The following is a 24,964-nucleotide window of genomic DNA, read 5'->3' as shown; positions in this document are numbered from 1 at the left end:
TTTCTAAAGCACAATGCAAAGCGCTGAGTGGGTCTGGCCATTTCTTGACATCTGATTAGAATATGATGGTTCGTTTTCCTCCTGCAAATGTTCTCCGCAGGGGTAACAGCGTTCAGCACCTAACAGGTAACCAGGGAGAAGAAAACACAGGTGTGAAAAAGTTATTTGGGATAGTCCCCCTTGGTTTTTCAGCTGTGACCAGAAGCAGTTTGTTAGTCATCCTTTGGGGATTATCTTAATCCCTTTCCACTGCCATAGGAGTATGCAATTATTCTCTCAGGCAATCAGTAATCTCAATATAACTACTGGCTAAAGCTGATGTCTTGTATCTGAATTTCCATCCCTCTGTATCATTTGGTTAAACAAGCCAACAACAAAATTAAATAAATTAGAATTATAAAATTATGAAAGTCTTGGGTTAGTGGATCTCATCTAAAACTTCCTTGCATGGTAGTACTTTCATACATGGAAGCACCACTTCCCCACCATCCACCTGTCACTAGAAATGTCCCCTCAGAAATTGCTTCTGAGGATGGAGGACCCCCTAGGAGTAGTATGGGAGAGGTGGAGGGCTGTTGCAGAAGGGGGAATTGGTGAAAATCTCTCTTCCCGCTTATGTGGGTCTTTTTGACAAGATCCAACCTCCCCAATACATGATATAGGGGGATTATTTGCATTTTTAATTAGTAGGAGGGGGGGCTGGACTGTCGTTAATATAATACTATCTGCTTCTGCACAGCTTAAGGCATGGTTGTGGATAGTCCCGTCATTCTAAGGAAACCTGGGAGAAAAAAGGGACATTGTTTTGTTCCTTGTTCAAGCTTTGATGCGCACTCAGGCCAATAAAAGCTGCAAAAACTGGCCAATACCCAGGGCACATATGCACAAGCAGAAGTGTGCATGATCCCTCAAGAACGGTCGTCTTTGCTAGTTTGCCTGAGCATTAGTCGTGATTTATCATGCATCTCGCTTGTGTATCTTCTTGAGATGCTGAAACCTAGTACAAACCCTGAATTGCTGTGCCAAATAACGTCTCATTCTGCAGAAAGGATAAAATACACTGCTTCAAACAACAGTGCACCAAATACAGAACAAAAATTTGGCATTACTCCCATTACAGTAGTTCTGTATAGAAGAGCCAGCTGTATCCATGTCCCCTCCCATGCTTGTCCCACTGACTGCTGTCATCCAGGAATAAATGGTGATCTGTAATCCTTGCTTATATTAGTTAAATATTGATCAATGAGCTATATAAATTATGCAGGCTCCTATATCTTCTGCAAAATAGCCTCTACAGGATACACACAATACAGTCAGATAAAATCCTACTGAAATTGACAGAAGTGTACAAAAATAAATAGATCATAACCAGTGCTAATATTACTTTATAACAATGTGAAATCAAGAGGTTGTGGATTGTATAGAAACTATATTAGGGCTTCTTGATTTATTAGCAACCATTTCAAGCCTTTGAAGATTGTGAAGAGGATATTTGTTTTTCACTGTTTAATTCCAAACCCACAGAGATTATCACGAATGATGGTAATAATCCTGGTCCCACTGTTTCTGTGGCCAGAGTGAAACCGGTACATGCTGAAACAAACCTTGGATGTCTTGCCTGTGTTCTGCTTCCCTGGAAGGAAGTAGCTCTTGACAGTCAGCGTACTTCATCACAACAACATCCTTGCCACACTGACTTCTTGAAGCATCTGTCTCATCAAAAAGAAACACATCAGGGACACACGTAAATTAGGAATTATAATGTCTGTGTTTCCAAATAAATTGCCTCTTAAATCCATGTTAAGTATTTTCAAACTGAAATACAAGCTCATAAGGAAAGGATGACATTCAAATAGCAGCTACTAAAAATTTTGGAATGTGCTGCTATGTAAACATAAGAGTGGGGTGGGGGAGCATAGCAAGAAAGTTAAACATGAGCTGGGGGTTTAGAAACTTTTAATAGGTCTCCTCTGATCTCCATCCCTTAGGGAAAAGAAGAATGTCATCTACAATTGTTTAAGAATGTTGTCCCGCACTGATGTGGTTTTTCCCAACATCATACTGTTCATCCTCGTGCAAAACTAAAATCTGGCTGCCCTGCTATGAAATGCACTGACGACGTCTCCCAGCATTGTGGAATGTTTCAGGGCAGAAATACCTGTAGCAGCATGTCGGGACTCCTGTATTTTTCATATGGGCAGGTGATGTTTCTCAATGAAATTTTGCACATTATTAAAAGTTGTATAATATTTTTATTGGTTGATATCTGACTGAAGGAGGGGGACCTCATATCTCTAATTCTGATATTGGTCTAAGAGCGTGGATCAAAAAACACACACAATGGGTTTGAGTCCAGAAAGGGGAACTGTTTCTGCAAACCGAGTCAAGATTGCAGAAAAATCCCAAAGCTGGAAAAATAATTGGGGGAAGGTAATACCTCAAATGGAAAAGTGATGTCTGCACAAGCACAGAACAAAACTGTAAAAAAATGCCAAAATCTTGTGACCCACAGGTGTCCGTGACAACCTGGCTAAAGATGGCCTGGAGCAGAAAGCTTTTTTGCTCCAATTCCTCCCTTTGTCAGGCCTGGAGAAGAAAGCCCATTCTGCATGGTTTGGCCAGGCCCTTATCGGCAGACTGGCCGTAGCTAGTGGGAGGCTTAGAGCAGAAAGTGTGCCAGGTGTGCTTTCTGCTCCAAGCACTCCCTCCATCATTAGGCTGGTGGTGAATGGGGAGGGGTTAAAGTGAAAAGCTCACTATGGCTGATTCCGCACACGTTGGATAATGCACTTTCAATGCACTTTATTGATCGTTTGAAGTGGATTTTTTGTTCCGCACACAAAAAAATCCATTCCAAATGATCTATAAAGAGGATTGGAAGTGCATTATCCAACGTGTGCGGAATCACTCTATGTGGACTATCCAACCCAATCCACCACTTATAACAGCAGGGGGTCTCAGGGACTAGTACAGGATGAGATAAGGAGAGGCCCCACTTTTAAATAAATAATATTTGAGAGACAAAAGATTCTTATAATGTGGCATAAACCTTGGTAGGTCATAGTCTATTTCAAATATATAAAGTGGCCTGGTAATGAAGACTAAAGATTTTGATGCAGCGAGTCTTAACGCTTAGCACCATGCAGAGAGAATTGGTTCTTGATCTAATAAGAACTAGCCCTGTCCCTGAATCGAAGAACTCGGAAGAGTGCTAGCGTAGATGAATGCCTGAACCATTCAGCAGATGAGATTTCCAGTCCCACGGAGAACCCAGAAGGCAGGTTTAGGGTAGAGCTCATCCCATTCAGAATATGAGCAGCAGAAGTTGCCTTGAGTCATGGGAATAGGCAGTGGAGTAAATATTTAAATGAACTAATTAAAATAGTTATAAAATACAAGGGAAAGAGGCACCTCACAATGACACTACAAATATTAAAACAATATTAGGAACATCTCTCTACGCACCCGGACTCTCTTCCGCACATCCCATTATTTCATTTTCAGAAGCATGTAGGTTTTGCCTCAGAAAATACGTTGTCATTTTCCCTTTGCCTTTCACTTCTATTTCTCCCCTTTTCTCTATGTCAAACCCTTGGTGTTGTAAAGCTCTGTGCAATGCAAGAAACACAAGTAACACAAATCCTTGAACCATGAGGAAAAGCAGAGTAAAAATGTTTTAATAAATTAATAAAACCAACAAGCAGCCATAGATGGCCTCTTAAAGATCTCTCACCACATCGGGGCTTAATCCTAGTCATGTTTACTCAAAAGTAAGTCCCATTGAGTTCAGTGGGCCTTAGTAACAGGAAAGCATGCACAGAATCATGTATGGTCTTATACACCATTATTCTAGGCAGATTAGTTCCCCACTCAGAGCAGAGAAACAAAGTCACTGTTGTTATTATCCCCACAATGCAGCTGGGGAGCTGGGGCTGACAGGAGTGGCTTACCCAAGGCCACCTGCAGAGTTCATGGCAGAAGTGAGATTCAAAGCCAATCTGACCACCAGGATTTATGCCATGGAAACATCAAGACTTGACTACTGTAATGCACTGTACATAGGGCTCCCCTCTAAGTTAACTTTTCTGACCTCTTCAGGCATGCTATTCAAGAAAGTGGGTACCTCCACAGAGAATGCACATGTATGGGCATCTCTTGGTACTGCTCATGCGCAAAGCTGCACCTGCAGAGGGCCAGGTTCAGACGAACAAAGCAGCCATGCTGGAATACAGGGAGAGAGGCAGACCTCATAGTGATCAAGTGGAGCACAAGTAAATAGCAAGTGAACAGGGAGGAATACACGTGAGTCTGTTCACTTGCCAGCCAAGTGTCATTCGTCACTTGTAGCTCGGCTCTCAGAGTGGAGACCTATGTATAGTGCCTTAGTGTCTGTTCTCAAATGTTACCATGGAGCCAGATGGGCTGTGTAGAAGGAGATGGGCATCTTCCAGGCTAGAGTGAGGTGGTAGGAAGCGTTTTTTGCAGCTGCCTTAACTTGCTTTTCTAGAAGAAATCCTGGATCCAGTATAACCTCTTGAGTTTGCAAGGGTCAGGTGGACTCCATCAAAAGTGGGGAACACAATCTCCTTCCAGATCTCTGCCTTCCCAATGACCATCACTTGTCTGAGTTCAATTTCAATTTGTTCACTTTCAGCCATTTGACCACAGTTGTCAGGCAGTGACTCAAGTTTTCTACCGCATCCTGTGGTGATTTGGATAGGGAGATATAGAGTTTAAAGCAGCTTTAAAGCCTCAGGAGAATAGAAAGCACAATTTCACCCTGTCCTGGGGCAAGTAGCTGACGGTCAGTGAAAGCGCCCCATATTTCTGGTTCAGAGCCGGGTTTTTCTTCAAAACTCTGGAAGGCCTATAGGCAGCAGCACCAGAATGAGTACCAAGGGGCAGGACAGAGTTTTCTCCCTCTCCTCTCACACCACTTAATCTCTTTACGGAGGCTGCAAGCTGTACTGAGGACCCTCAAAGGGGTCTGACAATTGAGAAATAGCTAATCTTTAAAAAACAGAAGAAATAAGAGAAACAACCATTTTTCCTTGTGACACTCTTCTTTTCATGGGGTATTTACCTGAATGCTGTTGGGCTAACATGGATTTTGTCTGGAAGGCCATGACTTTCCATCCTAGAAGCTGTATTGACAGTGTCACCAAATAAACAGTATCTGGGCATTTTGTCCCCCACTACCCCAGCCAAAACCGGTCCAGTATGAACCCCAATTCTAATCTGTAGGCATAAACACAACACGGAAATATTTTTAAATGCCGTTTTCTATCACCATTGTAAAAGAAGTAAGTTTGATGTTCTTCATTCAACCAACTGATTCCAATAATTTTAGCAAAGCACAGAAAATGTATCAAAAAAAAATTTGGAAGGATCAGCAGTATATAGTGGAAGGGCTTTTTTTCTTTTATAGGAAAAACTAGTAGGTGATAAATGTATTGAACTAAGTGGTCATTTAAATTTAACTTTAGCATGTTTTCATACTCACATATTCTCTTTGAGGGGTAGGTTTCCAGCTCAAATGAAATATATCTTGTTGGTGACGACAACCTGGCTACGTTTTCTGTTCTCAGGATTATAGTATGAGATAGGTCTGAAGGGTGATCAGCTCAAAGCCATGGCAAGAAAAGCTTTGGACTTTCAGCTCCATGCTCTTTTAGAGATGGTGGACTGTATTCTACTAGCTAATTGTGGCCTCTTCCTTCCCCACAAGGAACTCTCTTCCAGCATCAAAGACTCTCCTAGCATTAGAAGAACTTCTTGAACTACAGGAAATCTCTTTGTAGTAGCGGAATGCTCTGCCATTAGCTGACAGGAGGGAAAGTTGTACAACTATCTAAATACTCATGCAGTTCAATTCTATGTCTGTTTGCCCAGAAACAGCACTGTATTAAATAAGACGTGCTCCCAATCTAGTGTACATAAGATCGATGCTTTAGTCTGTCTGTTTCTAGACACCTGGCTAAAGTTAAAAAAGAAAGAATGGTTGCCTGAGAACAAACACAGACATGGAAGAAAAAGCGGTTCTCTATAAATCTGTAAATTGCATGTATGTACAGCTGCAATTTGGTTTAGGAAGGAAAAGGGGATAACATGCAGGAACAGCATATTGGAGGAGCAGTTTAGGGGGGGGCAAGAAATTCACACAGTCCTTCACTCTGTGGAAATGGTTTGGTGGTTACAAGCCATTGTCAGGATCTTCCCTCTCCACAGCCCCACAAATCTTGATTTTGTAGGTGGAATCAAAGGAGTAGATAGATAGCCAAGGACATATTGCACATTCACTCTATCCGAAGACACTCTGCAAAGATACAGTTGTGCTTTCAAAATGACAGGCCCCTTGAAAGTTTCAGAGCGCTTTGACTTATGATGAGACACAGTGCACCAAGCATTCGTTTTGATCTCTATGTAACAATTGTGACGTGGATGTATGTGATTTAGTGCTTGGGTATTTTCTTAATTTCAGTTACCTGAATGGGCTTCTTAGTAATGGGGTTTATAACTTCTCTGGCAGCAATTCTCATACCTAGAGCAAAATTGGCCACTCTTTCAGCATGACTTGCAACTGGCACTGGGACCCCTCCTACAACCATGTAGGCATCACCTATTGTTTCCACCTATAAAGCAAAGGGAGACATATTGTACGCATGGCAAAGAGCTAATTCTGCACGATGAATCAGCTATTCATGTAGGCTTATTTTTACACCCAATGGGATGGCTCCAAAGGCATTCTTCTTCTGGTGTAACAGTAGAAGATTGGCACTTCCTTTAGTGGACAGGGAGAGCCAACTTATACCAGTTCCTTCCTCCTACTTTGCAAATCCCCAAAGGTCACCTGATCCTCAGAAGCCAAATTTCAGGGGTCACAGAGGGCCATAGCTGGAGAAGAGAGTCAAGAAAGTCATGCTTTGCTCTACTCCCAGTACTTTGGATCCACTCCATTATATATGGCTAATATATAAAACAAGGAACACAACAGACAGCAACTGACTCAAGCTATACCACCTGATAATGTGGGCATGCCTCCTTCCCTCTGTTCTGTTTCCTGTCCAAGGTGATCTAGTGAGCTACATGTCCCATATTTCACCTAGTGACCAGGGGACTGCTAAGTGAGAACACAAGAGTCCCCTGCCAGTGGCCAGCCTTAAGTCAGGCTTATCAAGTAGCATGCAATACGCATCACCTTGATTGGGAACAGCCCGAATAATTGACAATGATATCAAGGGGAAACTCCTTACAGGAAGGGGACAGACAGGTGCAGGAGATGTACATTGGGAGACAGCAGAAAATGTAGTGAATTGTTGATTTGGGGATACTGTTGACACATCAGTGAATACAACAAAGCTAAATGTCTTCTAATTGACTCAATGCAACTGGACATAAGTAGCACGTTTGAGGGAAAACCAAAGCAATGCGAATGTTTATAAAGATGAGAGCACTTACTTTATACACCCCATGGACACTGGTAAGCCGATCAAACTTGGAATACATTGAATTAAGCATGTTGACTATCTGAATAGGTTCACAGACTGAACAGATGTTTGTGAAGGTCACTACATCACTGAAAAGTATTGTGCAGGAACTAAAATCTCCTAGGGAACAAATCAAAGGATAATTCTTATTTTTATAAGATTATTTTTTAAAAAATTTTAACTATTGCCTATCTATATTTCCATCACTTCCCTATCTATCACCTATCTTTCAGTCTAGTAAATGAAAGCAGGAAATCTTTGCACAGTTTCAGATACACAAATGAGACACATTCAGATGGAATTCTTCTTCATTCCTAAAACTCAGTAATTTGCAATTACAGTCAGCAGACCTCCCAGTTTTAAATGTTCTTATGGCCAAGATAAACACTCTATGCCAATAACATTTACTTGTTTGTTTCGAAAAAATTTATGCCCCCTCTCCAGAACTTGCTTGACACAGCTCACAATGAAACAGTAAAACGGTATCAACAAGCCAATGAAACATTAAAAAGTTAAGCCAATAAAACAAGCCAATAAAAGCTTTCCATAAAATAAATAAAATAAACCTTTATTATTCTTTCAGATCTGGGTGGCTGTCTCGGCTGCCAACATGCCTCCCACTCCTGAAATAGCAAAATGGTTCAGATTGCCTTTCTACAGCACAGTCAAAACTACTACACAATAACGAACTATTTGTAGCGGTCGTTAGGGTTGGATCCCGCAGAGGATATCTGCAACTGGAAAAGGAGGGGCAATTTTTGCCAGTTCTCTTGTCCTTCTGCAATACTTTTGATTCCTCCCCGTCCCCCAGGAGCAAGATGGTGGGTGGCATTTGGGGGAAGTGAGGGTGATCTTCTCTGTTGACTGAAATCAGTTCTGTCAACAGAAATATTCCACGGGGCCTAAGCCGTGGCTTACTCAATTCATTCCAATGCCACAAACCTATAATGAACCCAGATCTGCAACAGCAGTCACAAGAATCCTTGTCTGCCTTGGACCATGTGTTGAATCATGGAACAACCGTGTCCTCTATCACTTCACCGTCATGCAAAAACATCCTTACAAATGCTCCTTAAATAAAAGTCATTCACTTCTGTCTTCCTAAATTCATGGAAGGAATTCATCATCCTATGATTCAAGGAGGGCCCCAGAATTAAAGTTTACTGTATTAATTTTAAAGGATATTTAAAAAATATTTCAAAAGCCACCATGAATGATACACAAATTATTGTGCAGGAATACTTTAAGCTGAAATTTAAATTTGAAACTACAACTCAGTACTTAAACCATGCCATATGCTTGCATATGCTTACACACTTGACAAGTGGGCGACACAAAAGAAGGACAAAACACCCAGGCACAAAGCCCTAAACAAAAGTACACTCCACTGCACGGTGTGATATTGACTCACTACTCAACCCCGTATACTATGTTTGGGCCTAGTTTTAGAGAATGGACACTGTTGCTGCCCAGTTGCACAGGGGGTGGCATCATTGGTTGGAGCAGCGGGCACATTTGCACCCCTTTCACTAGCCTGCCTTCTTCTGCTGATCTGCTATTGATTGGTAGGTAGAGGCACAAATCACCAGGAGTTTGTCTACCATCAGCGGGCACATAACAATCCTATGTGGGACTCAGACACACACGCATACATAAGACCTACAGTAAATCATGTTGTATTTAGTGGGGCTTCCTTCCAAGAAAATACACATCGGATCAGGCTTCACAACCATTGCAGTGAAAATCACTGGACCCAATTCTACAGTTCTCCAGTAACATGCTGGCTGAACATACTTTTAACAATACCACTGCATTAGGTATCCCATTCCCCCAGTGGGGGCAGGGGATCCCCCACTCTCACTTTCTCCTCTGACTCCCATTTACCTGGCCAGCAGGCGGAAAGGCAGGGAACAGGCCTCCCAGGCAAGCTCCTGGGGCCGGTACGATGACGTCACTGACATCATCGCACCACCCTGAGAGCACTCCCACGCTTTGCAGCAGGTCAATTTGGGCCCCAAATGGGCCAAATGGAACGTGTTTGGAGCCCAAATCAGCCCACTGAGAAGCATGTGCACTCCCCCACCTTGCATGATGACATCACTTCCTGGAAGTGATTTTATCACACTGGCACGGGGTTGTGCATGTGTGAGGAACGTGCCAGGAGCAAGAATATGGTAAGCGCCAGGTCCCCCACCTCCCACCAGGAGGGTAAAGGGACCTGGCAATCCTATACTGCATATTTCCAAGACCTTAAGGACAATGGAAGACCAATACCTGCTTCTACCTTGCGTCCCTCCTTAAGTTGATTTGCCACGTGTTTTGGCAGCATGGCATAGAGCAAGGTTTCCGATTTTTTCTTTTCTGCCTCCAGGTTTCTGGAAAGGATCCTGAGCTCCTCCTTCTTCCTTTCCAATTGGTTGGACAACTCTATCTCTGCCAGCCTCTGCTGGTTGAAGAGGACCAGATCCCTTGTCGTGTCATGCTGCGCAATGTCAGAAAGGTGCATCTGTTGTTCTTCCAGCTCCTCCAAACTGCGTAGCTTTGGCGAACACAAGTACAGCATGCACTGGAGGGCCTCCATCCAGACCATCTGCCCTTTTGGAAAGAAAGACCTGAGAGCGTAAGTTTCCATCCGGCTTATGGTTCCACCTAAATCTTACTTTGAAGGCCTTCACCAACCTAAAGGCTTGAGTACATTTAAAGATTTCTTTTCTGTTTATTTTGCAAAATCAGCTGCCTGAAGTACTTCACCAAGAAGAATGGCATAAGGAGAACAAAATATTAACCTTTTCCTCCCTTTGCTGTTTTCTCACTGGAAAAAAGATCCTTGAGCTGCTATTATATTCACTGGGGCGGGGGAAACATGAATACCTGTAAGTTTTCCCCAGTAGTGACAAAAGCAATTCAACAGTAGCTTTTTCCGGGGGCGGGGGGGGGGAACAGCAGGGGAGTAAAGAGTTGAAGTTTCCCTCCCTCTCCTTTTTGATAAAACAGTCCTGGCAGCTAAATTTTCCACAGCAACAAAAAAACCAGTTGAAAATATATATGGAAGAAGCCACAGTATTTGAATTCAAAGAATAAGGAGCCTAACAATACAATCTATGCAGAGCTCCCTTCCCCTCTCCCTCCACACACAATGGCTCCAATGATAATCTTCCTCTGGGCTAAGCAGGAAGAGTCCCAGCCCATCCACAAGAACTCTAGTAAGTCATTCTTAAGGTTCAACATGCAACTGAATATTTGTCCTTAGATATAAAACTTCCTTGTCTTTATAAAACTCCTGTTTGTATTTCTTCAAAAGAGCTTTATATAATTTCCATGCCTTCACTGGAGAATGAATGTGCTACTTTAGATCAAGAATGAACGCGAACATCCTTGGAATCAGATATATCTATATCCCCCTTGCAAAAGGCAATTTTGTTAGTACCTCTGAGCTTTAGCAGGGGGCGTTGCTTCCATGATTTAGGCAACATATCCCTTCGGGCCTTGAGGACAAACTGACTGTTGATAAACTTCCTTATACTGAAAATTGTGAACGTGACTTGTGGATGAACGATAGTAAAACACTCATCTATTCTGGTCCCAGATGTCCACAGTCTAGGTACAAATTTCTGAATGTTGACCCCAGCCTGTTTGATCTTCAGCTGAAGAAAATAGAAAGTCAGATCTTCGTGGCTACAGGAAAAAGCTTTCAAATTAGTTTTTGAGAGAAAAAAAATTACCTCAGACTTAAGAGAGTTCCTCTTTAAAATATATGCTCAATGTGATAAAATAACTGATTTTAAACATTAGACCCCTAATAACACGTATGTACATTTACTAAGAGGGATGACAAAGTTTGGCATTCTGTAACAACCAGCAAAAGCTGATCCAACCAAACAGTATCCTGGGCCGATTCCAGACGGCCCCCTGCCTCGCGAAACGTTGCGCGTCGTTGCGCAGAAAACGCGATATTTCGCGTTTTCTGCACAACGACGCACGACGTTTCGCGAGGCAGGGGGCCGTCTGGAATCGGCCCTGATTCATCCTTACATCTTGTTTTGTTCCTCACTAGAGCCAACCATCTCTGCTGAAGCACCTTGCCTTTAACTCACAGCGAATGATTCCACACACGCTGGATAATGCACTTCCAATCCTCTTTATAGATCATTTCGAATGGATTTTTTTGTGTGCGGAACAAAAAATCCACCTCAAATGATTGATAAACTGCACTGAAAGTGCATTATCCAACGTGTGCGGAATCAGCCAGCATCTCACCAAACGGATTACTTACTGTTTCATCAAACACAACATGGAATGGGAATGTAGAGCAAAATGTTCTCTCCTCAATCCAAAGCTTCTCAGGGAAATGAGGTTCAGAGGTACAGAGAATGTTCCCTGTGAATCAGAGACATACACTCATTCAGAAATCTTTGTTTGAATTAGCATGTTTCATCTTTACAGTAATAAATCCATTTTTGGATTGGCTCTTGTCTACCTGCTGGTTCAGGCTGAGAATAACTAGCCCATATGACCATGGTTATACAGAAGTTGATATGATAAGGGCAATTTCTGTTTGGGGAGACAGCAATAACTATGCATCGCCTCGAACTACCTAACCTTTGATACTGGTTATTCTGAGATACTTGGAGGTTGTTGTGATATGGCAGAAGAGGTGTACATACATTGCTCTGGTCCTAACAATAATATTTTCTTCTTTATTTCTTTACATATTTACCACACTTTCCCCCCCAATAGGGACCCAAAGCAGCTTACAACATTTTATCCTCACAACAACCACCCTGTGAGGTAAGTTTGACTGAAAGAGAGTGACCGGCCCAAGGTCAACCAGTGACCTTCCATGGCAGAACGATGATTCGGACCTCGGGCTCGCAGATCCAAGTCTGGAACTCTAACCACTACATCACTCTGGCTCTCATTTGGCAGAAATGTTTTGCTTATTTCAAAGTCACTTACACATATAGAGCTCAATTACACATTACAGCTTCTTCCGAGCTTCTTTAGAACAATGATTAAAATAAACTCGGGGGGAAAAACATAAAGTATAGTTGATCCTTTCAACAACATGTTTTAATGTGAATTGGAAGTCTGCATCAAATACCAGATTCTGCATGTGGAATCGCCTATGCCTATAATGTATAATCTCAGCCTTTCACCAATCTGCACAAGGATATCTAATATAGAACAATCATGGTGTTTTTATGAGATCCTCAACATCTTGTGTGATTTTTAACTTAAACAGCTGGAGAGCTGAGTGGAAGAAACAGTTGGGAAACAAATAGGATCCAGTCCACGTCCTCTGAGCTCAAAATCACAGGTCCCAGTCAGCCATCAATTAAATCAAGAAGAAAATTCTGAAGCAGGCCAAATAAAGTAATTGCATTTTATGGGCTGAAAATGGTTCATCATCTGGGCTTCTTCACATGGGGATTTTTCTTCCTCTGGAATGCAGGAAGCCCCTGAATGTAATAGGTGCTTTCTAATGTTGCCAGCCCCCCACTGAGGCAAGGAGACCCCTCATCGATTGTTTCCCATCACTGCTTGGAGTGGCAGTGGGAGAAAAATTTTTAGAAAGACTATCAGGCCAACAGTGTGCTATCACTTTTGGGGAAAACCTGGAAGTGAAATTAGTTCTCTCTAGGAATTGCTAGAAACTCGATAGTTTTACTGTGAATTTCCCTGCAATTCCTAGGGAGGTGTGATGTCACTTCCAGGTAGGTCTCTTACTTCCACATAACACCATGCTCAAAGCGAAGATGACTTATCAGCCTCCCACTGACTTCCCTTTTAAATTTGATCAAAGGGGAATCTACTTTAATGTGGCTCAAAAAAGAACCTGTAGGGTAGTTGTGGGTAGAATTCCATGTAGATGCTCTGCCCACAGCCAATATAGGGAGGGGATAGAGCTAAGCTCATTTCCTCCCATTTTTAGTCCTTTAATGGGGAGTGGTTGCTGGCTGTGGGGGTCTGGGACACTCTTCATAGCCTCTGGGCTTCTGTGAAGATGCCACAGTGGGAAAAGGCAGCAGAGCTGAAGGGCTGGCAGCAGCAAGTGGCACAGAGATGGGGCACTTGGACACTGTTCTCATGCCGTTTTCTGCTTCCATAGTAGAGGCATGTTTTCGCATCCTCATTTATATATTTAATTACAATAATCACACCTAGAGTTAAAAAAAGAACTTATTCACCTCTCTGAAATTTCACAGCCCATCTCACAATGTCCCAGTAGGATTTCTTTTCTGGGCAGTGCAAGATGGATTCTTCCCTTCCTTCTGGGGAAGCTGCATCCAGTGTCTAAAGAGAATGGTGGAATGGTGGTTATTAAAATGAAGCAATTTGTGTTCATGCTGATTACAGCAATTTATGTGTGAGCAACCTTACGGATACGGTCAAGGATAGGAAGTGCCTGGATGAGATCTATTATACATCAATCCCACTGCATGTAGGGAGGGTGAGGCCATCAACAGACACTTATGGAGTCTCCCTTGAAGTCACAGAATCACAGAGCAGGAAAAAATAGCACAGCTCATCCAAGGCAGAATACAGGGTGCTTTCTCAATAGGGCCGTTTCCAGACGGCCCCCCGCCTCGCGAAACGTCGCGCGTCGTCGCGCGTCGTTGCGCAGAAAACGCGAAATATCGCGTTTTCTCGCGCGAGTTTTGCGCGATGTCGCGCAAAACTCGCGCGAGAAAACGCGATATTTCGCGTTTTCTGCGCAACGACGCGCGACGACGCGCGACGTTTCGCGAGGCGGGGGGCCGTCTGGAAACGGCCTAGGAGTCTTCCTTTCATTTCTTTTAAAACTTCCAAGGAAGGAGATTCTACAGCCTTCCTTGATCACCATCATTTTCAAACTGTCTGCTTTCTGGGAACCTCTTCACACCAGAGCATCTGCCACGTCTCTGTATTGTTGAGGGTTCTGGGTAACGTGCTAGGGCACATGCTTATATATCATATGTGAGCTAGCCAAGCTTGTTAGTCATCACTGTTGCTCCATGTCAATGAAGGCTACAACACAGCAGTCCAATCCCTCCAGTATGATTGTATGTTGTAGGAATTCAATCATATTCAATACAGTGTCTACCATTACTGATTTTCTCATTCATTAACCTCTAATGCACTTCCATGGAATTCAACAGTTCTCCTGAACACAATTTAGAAAATCACTGGCTTAATCCTGCTGAAAACAGTTCTCAATTAGAAATGTCCTCCTAACATATACAGTGATGTACATCCTGCCACTATCCTACTACACCACTGACCAAAGTCTTACTCGATCCTAAAGAGCCTTTCTCCAACAAGAGAGCCACTGAAGTTCCAGAGGTTGGTTCCATCACCTCCTCTGTGGATGCAGAAGGTTTGTACTGGCTTAAACCTGCTTTCTACAGGACCACTGCCTCTACCTCTTTATCGTTCTGTGAGTCTTCACATGTCCTCTCCTTGATCTTGTCCTTGGCCCTCTCTTCACTATGCAGAAAAAAGACTACGTGCTCCTTCTTCCCAGTACGCTCCTCTTCTATGTTTTGATTCAGAATTTCCAGCGTAACTTTACTGTCAAAGAAATCTTTGGCCACAGCTTCAAGGATTCCTGTGTCAAAAAGAATAAATCTTGCTATGACGGGAGAGAGGCGATATATGCTCCGGGAGTATGGATGTGATGAATTTTTGTAACATTGGGCTCTTAGGGTCGGATCCAGACTAAATTTCCCAATAAGAGAAATTTCCCCCAGTTCTCTCTTCCCGCTTCAGACTCCCCTCATGTTGTTCCTTAGGGTCCCCCAACCCCAGGATTTGATGCAGATCAGTGGGCTGAAGTGGGAGGAGAGAGGCAGAAAAGTTCTGTTCTGCTGATGGGAAATTTAGTCTGGATCCAACCCAAAGAAGTTTCAAGGATACTTCCCCTCCCTCCTTTGGGCACAAACACTGAACAGTTGATGTGTGACCCAATTGGGAATAGCAATAGGCTTCCCAAGAGCTGAATTCAGCCCCAAACATGTGCTGCATAGCACCCAGGTCTAAAAAAAGATGAGGACAACAACAACAACAACAAAAACACATAGGAATGCAACAGGTTGCTAGTGACACACTTTAGATTCTCAGCCAAAACTCAGTGAATGAATCACAGCAATTTGAGGTGAAATAACTAGTGCGGAAGCAACCAATATGCCATCCATCCACCGCATACATTGTGTTCCTGCCAACGGATTGCGACTTACAAATTGAGCGTGAACAGCATGGTTTACATAGGCAGATAAGCGATGTGGAAAACCACACATTACACAGTAGTTTCTCTTTTCAGGGCCTTTATCCTGCATACGTCACATGGTTTCGCTCAAAAGCACCAAATCAGGATTTACAGGAAGTACTTGTGTTGACAGCCAGGCTGTGGGTGTGACCGTCATGTACAAAAAGGACAATTCTGCTAGCCCTTGTGGAAAATTTCAGTAGAAACATGGTTATATGATATACATCTCAGAGAAAAGGCCAGCTTTAAACCAGAGTTGCCAATCTTTGGCACCCCTGAAACACTTTTGGGGGCAGAGACTTACTAGAAAGGCATCCCGAGATGTTAAGACATCACTTCCAGTCACATAACTGGAAGTGACATCATCACATCACCAAATACTCAAAGATTCACTCATATCTCTAGGGTGAAACCATATAAAGTTGGGTGAATCCTAGAGTGTCCAGCAACATAGTGATGTCAGTTCTTGTTGTGCTGCTGGAAATGATGTTATTATGTCATGAGTTGCTGTTTTGGCCTCCATGTTCCCCCTTGCCACTCATTGGAGTGAGGCAGGTATTGGCAATGGGAAATGGCCCCACCTCCCACCTGGGAAATGGCAACCCTACTTGAAACAAAATATTGCGACATTTCACCTGGGACAATCTGACACAGGCCTTTCCTGTCAGAGTAATAGTGAAGCAGCAGCATCCCATCTGCTCTTTCCACACGAAATGATGGTGCATTCATTTCCTAGGTTGAAAAACAATCTCAGTGTTTTTCTTTCCTTGAGCATAAATCCCATATACAATTCTTATACCCAATCACTCTTAATGACTGCATTTCTGACATTCTCAAATGGAGTTCTTGACTAAATAATGAGAACACCACTGTATTTGCATACTTAATGTTCATTACATATATCATTAAGAGTATCAACAGACTGGAGAAAAGTGGACAATTACGAATGGAAAGGAGCTCAGAATAGCTTCTGTGTTGCTTGGTGTGGGGTCACAGCTCTGTATTTTGAAGACTTGCGGTAAATCTACTAATGGCTTAATGTTTCATTATTACAACCAAGTTTAACACCATAATACAAATTCTCTTCATATACAGCCTTATTATATAGAATGATCATTACATGGTAGCAGATTCTGTACTCCATTTTAAGACTACAGCCACAAATTTGCGGCCGTTACTACTGTGCCCTTCATTGGTTTTAATAAATGGTATTTCACAACTTTTGCTGCAGACCACAATCTTTCTATATATGATACAGACAAGTGCAGTTTGGCCACGTGAGATACTCCCAAGACAATATTCTTCACCTGGGCCGTTTCCAGATGGCTTGCCTGAAGCCGCTCCATGCCGCAATGTTGTGGATCGTGCCAGGGAAAACGCGAAATACCGCGTTTTCTCACGCGCGTTTTGCGCGACGTCGCACAAAACTCGCGTGAGAAAACGCGATATTTCGCATTTTCCCCGGCACGATCCATAACATTGCAGCATGGAGCGGCTTCAGGTAAGCCATCTGGAAACGGCCCTGACCAATAAGGAAGAAGAGATGGCAGGAAGTTACTTAGAGGCTATCAAAGAAGGGACCAAGGTAGAGTTGCCAGCTCCAGGTTGAGAAAATACCTGGAGATTTGGGGGCAGAGCCTCGGGAGGGTGGGGTTTGTGGAGGGAAGGGAGGGATGGGATGGGACACCATCCTACAAAGCAGCCATTTTCTCCAGGGGAGAACTGATCTCTGTGGCCTGAAGAGCAGTTGTAATTCTGGGAGATCTCCACAGCCCACCTGTATGTTGTCATTGTCAACCCCAGAACAAGGCAAAGAGTACAAACAACAGGCTGTGAAGACAGAAGAGGCACAGAGAAAGACAGGATGATTGGAATGGAATAATGAGGCCAGCCTGACCTTCAGATTCCTCTTTGTTTAACAGAGATCACCAGGGCTGAGGATAAGAGACAGCTGGCCTGTGGCCTTATCTGTTCTGGGGAAAAAATACTACATTGGCAACGATGAGTACAGTGAGGGGCTCTTTACACATGCACAAAATACAAGTTTGTTTAGGGGAAACCACAACTCAATTAATGTTTAAAGTATGACTTGAAGCTTATCTTTAAAATTGGGGGGGGGGACACACATATCAGTTCTCGTGCATGCGCGGAGGCAGGAGGACCATCTTCATTCCCTCCTTTCCATCTTGTGTGATTTAACTAACAGAGAAGGGCCATGAGGGGTGGTATTTGTTTTATAGCCAGTTCCATGTGTCTCTCAAGGCACGATTAGACAAAACAGGCAGATCCTAGGTTGTAAGACAAAAACCCCTCTCCCCCACCCCATGGCCCTTCTCTACTGGTTAAACCACACAGGGTGGACTCCTCTTGCTTCTGTGCATACACAGGAGCCGATTTGCATCCCTTCCCCAGAGTTTTAAAGGTAAGTTTCAGGTCACACAGGTTGTTGGGGTTTCCCCCAATGAAACTCGTGTTTAGTGCATGCATAAAGAGACCCTGAGTTAACAGAAGGTGATATAGTGGTTAGGGTGTCAGACTAGGATCTGGAAACCCAGTTTGGAATTCTCACTCTGTTGTGAAAGCTTGCTGGGTGACCTTGGGCCGGTCACTCTCGCTCAGCCTAACCTAGTTTGCAGGACTGTTGTGATGAAAAGTCGCAAGCCGCTCCGGGTCCCCCATTGAGGAGAAAAGAAGGGTACAAATGAAGTTAATTAATTAATTAATTGAATACCTGGTAGGACAAGGCAAGGTAGCTATGAAGGGCGTCGAGGTTCTCAATAAACTCAATCAAGTTTCCTCCCAAAGTCCGTAGCATTCTATCATACCCAGACATCTTACAGAAACTGAAAAAGTGTTCTCCAAACAGTTTCAACACTGCCTCTTCTGGCACCTCTGAATGGAAATGAATGAAATAAGGAAACAAGAGGATTTTTATTCCCTTAGACCTTGAGCATGAGTAAAATGCATCCACCAAATCTTCTCAAAAGAACAGGTCTGCTTAGCATCCGATTCCTAACCTGGTCTCAGAGATACTCAATGCTGCTCTCTCAAGGATATTTCTTCCACATTTCTGTCTAGTATATAATCAGTCTAATCCTCTCTGATTCTGCTATTACCTCTTAGGAATGGAGAGAGAGGATGGTGTTGCTTGATAGGTGGTGGGGGCACATATTTGTGCCCACAGATGGTACAGAAATCTGCCCTTCCTCTCAAAAGAAGGAGGAACCAAACTTCCACATCCTGTATGTTCTTTCACTATAATAAAATACTCTTCTGTTCATGCAGGACCTATTGTAGGAGTGCTCTTTTTCTCATTATGACCATCCTTGAAATCCCAAATATCATGAGACTTTTCCTATAAAATGTCTATAATTGTGAGCACAGCAGAAGTGCCTGCAGGGATTGAAGGGCTGCACAGCTTGGACAACAGAAATGTCTTCCAGCAAGGCTGGCTCCAAGTTTTTGTGGACTTACAACTTATAGCACAGTCCTAGACAGAATGACACCCTTCTTAGTACACTGAAGGGTATAACTCTGCCTAACGTTGAACTGTTGGGCAATAAGGCCCATTTCACTGCCATGGGTGTGAAGGTGTGGACTGTAAACGGATAGGGGGTGGATAGATACTATCCCTATCCTACCACTCCACTGAGCAAAGTTTGAAGCCTACTCCAGCCTAAGGAGCCTTTCTCCAATTCAAGTGGCTCTTCCACTTAAGATGGAAGAAGTCCCCTTAAGCTGGAGGAAGGCTTCTTTGAGGATAGTTAGATCTATTCTAGTATGCTCTGCCTCAAAAGTTGCACTAAAGGCCCCTGTCATCTTGTGACATCGTCGTTAGCTCCAAATCAAGATCTCACATCACTCATTCACAGTGGTCTTCTTAACTGGTCAGGGCTCAGAAAGTAACTCCTCCACCTTTGCTGACTTCTGTTGACTGCCATGTCTTATAGCTGTAAGTTCTCAGGTGAGGTGGTGGCAGAAATGAAATAGGCTGGCATGCCTTCCTTTCCTGCTTCCGCATAAACAGAACAGTTTGGGGTAGGGTTGCCTGGCAATCAGCAGGAGATGAGCGGGGGCATGGGGGTGCTGCCAGTGGTAGTGTGATATCACTTCCAGGCAAAACCCAGAATTGATGTCACACCTCTCTTGGAATTGCCAGAAACTCTATGGTTTTCCATAGAGTCTTCAGTGATACATGACTCCAGCCATGATGTCACATCCAGATCTTGCCTATAAGTGACATGATGCCAACGGCCATTTTTTAAAATTCTCTTGCTGCTGCTTGGAGCAGCAGCAGGAATCAGGAGCTGGGGGGAGGGTATCACCTGCCCCAGTGGGCAATTAGCAGCCCTAACTTTGGGAGGGATTTTTTAATGAACCTCCTAAGAGTACTGAATGACCATTAGGCATGGGTAAGCTTACAAGTGACCACAGCTTAAGGAACTGCAATCCTATGCCCCCAAGTAAGGCCTATAGAACTTAGTGCAGCTGACTGCTTGTAGCATACACCCAGAGGGTTGGACTGTAAGCATCTTTGCATCTAAAACAGTCATAGAAGTGTATAATCCCTAATACAAAATATTTTTAAAATAAAAGTAAGTAATAGAATGAAGAAGAAATAAAATTTTAAAAAGGCAAAATAAAACATGATGAATATTTTAAATTTAAAACAACAATAAAAATCAGCTCAGTACTTAGAGTCTTGCAGGCTTCCTGGACCAACTTTACTGTGATACCATCATCGTATACAGTGTATGTCATAAAATTGTCTTCAAGTTCTGCTCGAGTTCTGCAAAAATGGCAAAAAGGTTGTATTTGAGGCTAAGCCATCAGGGAGAACATGATTTGCAATTTAATTTTTATGATTCAGCGAAACCCAAACAAATTGGGGGAGGGGTTACATTTAAAAACCGTTTTCCTACCATTCAGATCTAGGAGAGGTCGAAGGCCATGAAAATTAATAATTAATGGGCTAATGAAAATTCACAGAGGAAAGGCCATCTTATGAAATATATATATTTATATGCAATTTCCAGAGATTCTTAGGGATATTTGTTAGTTAATGTAACAAACTTGCACATTCAGAAAAGCATGGAATCCCATGTGGTGAAATATACTCCAAGCCAGTATATCAAAACAGATAAAACTAACTTTTACTGAAGTTGATTCACATTTACTTGCATTTTTGCAGTAGTAGAAGAAAAATAGAAACCTAATCTAAATAACACTATTTCCTATTGCGAGTGGCCACCTAATCCAGCTGTGAGTGGGACTATGAGAGCATGGGCGTGCCTCTGGCATGCTTGCACAGGAGAGCTCTGCAGAAGCATCTTTCCTCTTGTAAGACCATGAAGAGAGGGAGAACAAAGGTACAGAAAGAGGAGGAGGTGTCAAAGAGAAGCATCTAGTTCATTCCAAAAGAGGAATCACACATATACACAGTTTGGTTCTAGTGCAAAGGGGAAAAGTGCCCCCCAGTGTCCAGGCATGCAGAGTTGCCTCTTTTCCAACACTGACAGCCAAGGGGTTGGATCCAACTAGCTTTTCTGCAGGTGAAAAAGGGATGAGAGGACCATGGGACCTGCATAAACAAAAGACCAGTGAGATTGAAGATGTAGCAGAGGGGACTAGAGCGAAACCAAATAAAAAAGGTGGTTGGATCCAGCCCAAGGTAAGTGGATGGGCATATGTAATTTATGAGACAAAATGGGCCACAGTCCCTGTGTAGGCTATTTCCCCTCTCATGCCACCTGGGAGGTTTTTTCCAAAGGGGTTAATTTGTTATTATCACATCAATATAACATTACTAGCAACAAACCTTGTTGTGGGAAAAAATACAATGGGCTCTAGAGAGGGGAGGGCAGGCAGATGGGAATTCCCTCCTCCTCCATCACTGATCCCAGCCAGATGAAGGCGGGGAGGCGAGCATGGCCACCTCCTCTGCACCTGATCCTGGCCAAGTGAAGGGGGGCTGACATTGCCATCTGCTCAGTGCCTGAGCCCAGCTGGGTGAAGGCAGAGGTGGGTATTGCCACCTGCTCAGCTCCTGATCCCTGTTGAGTGGAGGGAGGATGGGCATTGCCACCTGCGCTGCTCCTGATCCCAGCTGGGTGAAGGCAGGGGATAGGCATTACCACCTCCTCTGCTCCTGATCCCAGCTGAGTGAAGGAGGGCAGGCATTGCCCCTTGCTGCACTCCTGATCCTGGATGGGTGAAGGGAGGGTGGGCATTGCCACCTGCTCCGCTCCTGATCCCAGCCGAGTGAAGGGGGGACGGGCATTGCCACCTCCTTCACTCCTGATCTTGGGTGGATGAAGGGAGGGTGGGCATTGCAACCTGTTCTGCTCTTGATCCCAGCAGGGTGAAGGTGGGGAGGCGAGCATGGCCACCTCCTCTGCACCTGATCCCAGCTGGGTGAAGGGGGGATGGGCATTGCCACTTGCTCCACTCCTGATCCTGAGCAGGTGAACAGAGGGTGGGCATTGCCACCTGCTCTGCTCCTGATCCCAGTTGGGTGAAGGCAGAGGGCAGGCATTGCCACCAGCTCCACTCATGATCCCAGCTGGGTGAAGGCAGGGGGGCAGGCATTGCCACCTGCTCCGCTCCAGATCCCAGCCTCGGCTTCTTGCCGTGACACACTATCTGGAGGTCTGGCTGCCTCATCTGGGCTTCCCTCCACAGCCGCACCCTCTGGTGGTGCACCAGAGTAGGAAGTGAGTTATCTTGAATACACTTAGCTTTTTATATAGTAAGATATCAATTCAACAGTTACCCGTTTCTGAAGAACACAAAGACCCCCCATGGAAATAGATCAAGATGGGTAGCTGTGTTTTTCTGTCTGTAGCAGTAGAAAAGAGCAAGAGTCCAGCAGCACCTATAAGACTAACAATATTTGTAATAGGATGCAAGCTTTTGTGAGCCACAGCTCACAAAAGCTCATCTGAAGAAGTTAGCTGCTGCTCACGAAAGCTCATACCCTACCACAAATTTTGTTAGTCTTTTAGGTGCTACTGGACTCTTGCTCTTTTCTACAAAAAGCCCCCAGTAGCATGGGGTAGGAATGGTTGTCACTGAGGACTGGGGCATGGCAAATGCCCAGAAACTGCTGTGGCACTGTACTGGCAGCCACAGTGGCAATGAGGAAACCATACTGTGTGGAAGATTCCTTGGTCTTTCCTAGATTCATATGCAAACGTAATGTGTGCATTATGGTTAGAAGTTTTTAAATCAGTGCAGGATGAACTTTTGCAGAGTGCAAGGGGATTTATTTTAGAGTACTCTGTGTGCCAATTCAACCCCACCTTCAGCCAATAACCTCACACAGATTTAAGACACCAAAGCAGTGATCTATGAAGAAAAATGAGTTTTATTGGTTATCTAAAACTCAGGTTCATATCTTTTCTAGAATATATGCATAAAGACCAGTTACATCAGAGGATCTTATATATCCTTAGCACCGATTGTTTACAGAATAAAAGATCAAGATTCCCTTCAGAATTACATTTCCCCGGATACATGGCACCCAAAAGCCTGATTGACAGGACAGTCAGATCTCACCGTAATATAAACACCTCAGTGCTGAAGTCATACTTTTGTTATGGGATCAAAATGCTTCTGGGAAGTAACACATTCAAGGTTAAAATCTTAGTTTATGGAACAAAAACAATGAAAAATGTTTACAGTTGAAAGGAACTTTCTCGCCTCACTACAAGATTGAGCTGACCTGTAGTTCAATCTCTACAGTGAAGGAGAAAGAATCTGCCTACCGAGGCAAATTTGCCTCTTGTGTGGGCGGTTAATGCTCACATAGGATTTTAGGAGAGGGGTCCTCAGGAAAAATCCCTTAACACAGAGCAAATTAAAAGGGCATATAGAAGGCAGGGAAGAGGTTTGAGCAATGCATAACCATGGAAGAGAACTCAGGCAGGAACTGTGTGAGAATAAGGATATCACAAGGTAACATGATCACAAAGGTATCCCAGTGTTCACCTTTCACATTTATTATGTAAGATGGTACAAATACTTACTTGAGTTTTTCCCATGTCTCTTCACCAAATTTCTCTATAAGGAGAGATTTCAGGCAATTGTTGATAAATCCATACTAGAGTGACAAAAAGGAAATTCTTATTTATGTACAACAAAACTGAAAATCTTATTGCAACTATTAATGAACTAATACGGGGGCTGTTTACACATGGGTTATTTGCCCAATGTTCAATGTTTTGGGGAAACGGGGTTTTCTCTTGTTTCCCTACAGCATCTTAGTAATTTATGCACCTCCCCAGCTTTCCCCCTATCTTTCTAAAACCTAGTTTCTCCAAAGTTTTGGGAAAGATTTACTTTTTTTCCTTCCAATGAATGCTAGGAATGGAGAGAACCTGGTACACATGATGCCATACTGTTATATCAATATAACAATATTCTAGTGGCAATTGAAAATAAAATTGCAGAAGCCCCGATGGACTGGGTGGGGTGTGTATGGTCAATGCTGTGGAACTGCGGCAGGAAAACTGCAGGGCAACCTGCCATGTGGAAACCCTGTTACTGTGGCACTTTATCAGCAATGGGGAAACACGCAAGCCCATTCCTGTGTGGAAACCACTTAAAGACTTCCCTTTAGCATACAGAAAGTGAAGTTAGAAATAACCATTTTCATTCCAAATGTCTCGTTAAATATGCAAAACATTATTCTTTCAGTAATCCTACACTTTGAAAAATCCCTCCCATCACAAAGCTTTGTTATTATTAGTAGCTTTGGATGCTGCAAATTAGTTTTAACTTCATATAATTTTTATAATGCAGCATAGCTGCAAAAAGTTATTATGCCATAAATTTAGTTACAAAGTTCTGCTAAAGCATAAAAATTAATTCAAATAGGTTTTGAGAAGAACTGAAATAAAGGCATCCAAGGGAAGATAGTGCTGAGAGTGTCCTGTAGTTCTGGATGTCCTCTACTCAAGCCCTGAAGGATCCAGTTTCCTCAGGCAGTTATTGTTTTATAGGGCTACCAGCTTCCCCATTGGGGGCAGGAGATCCCTCGCTCCCACCCTCTACCCCCCACCACCACTCACCTAGCTGGTAGGGGGAAAGGAAGGGAAATTGGCCTCTCAGGCATGATCCAGCGGCGGTATGATGTCACTCCCAGGAGTGATGTCATTGAGCCGCCCCAGGAGTGCTCCCGTGCTTTGCAGTGGAATGATTCAGGTTCAGTTGGGGTCCAAATCGGCCCACT

At 43.5% G+C, this 24,964-nt stretch overlaps 1 protein-coding gene across 1 annotated transcript; it reads right to left on the bottom strand.

Moving 5' to 3' along the window:
- Positions 1-740: 740 nt before the first annotated feature.
- Positions 741-23,827, bottom strand: LOC129324043 (guanylate cyclase soluble subunit beta-2-like). Its single transcript, XM_054971019.1, is given in 15 exon segments — positions 741-781; positions 1,605-1,709; positions 3,466-3,608; positions 5,084-5,238; positions 6,486-6,632; positions 7,459-7,607; positions 9,762-10,082; positions 10,915-11,131; positions 11,761-11,864; positions 13,676-13,759; positions 14,863-15,075; positions 16,368-16,464; positions 18,464-18,624; positions 20,427-20,521; positions 23,760-23,827. Coding segments are annotated over 14 exon segments (2,004 nt in total). The 5' UTR covers positions 20,494-20,521; positions 23,760-23,827.
- Positions 23,828-24,964: the final 1,137 nt, after the last annotated feature.

Source organism: Eublepharis macularius, chromosome 1, assembly GCF_028583425.1.
Source record: "Eublepharis macularius isolate TG4126 chromosome 1, MPM_Emac_v1.0, whole genome shotgun sequence".
In the NCBI taxonomy this organism is placed as follows: Eukaryota; Metazoa; Chordata; class Lepidosauria; order Squamata; family Eublepharidae; genus Eublepharis; species Eublepharis macularius.
The sequence above is the reverse complement of the archived record's forward strand: the minus strand, read 5'-3'. Positions and strand labels throughout refer to the sequence as shown.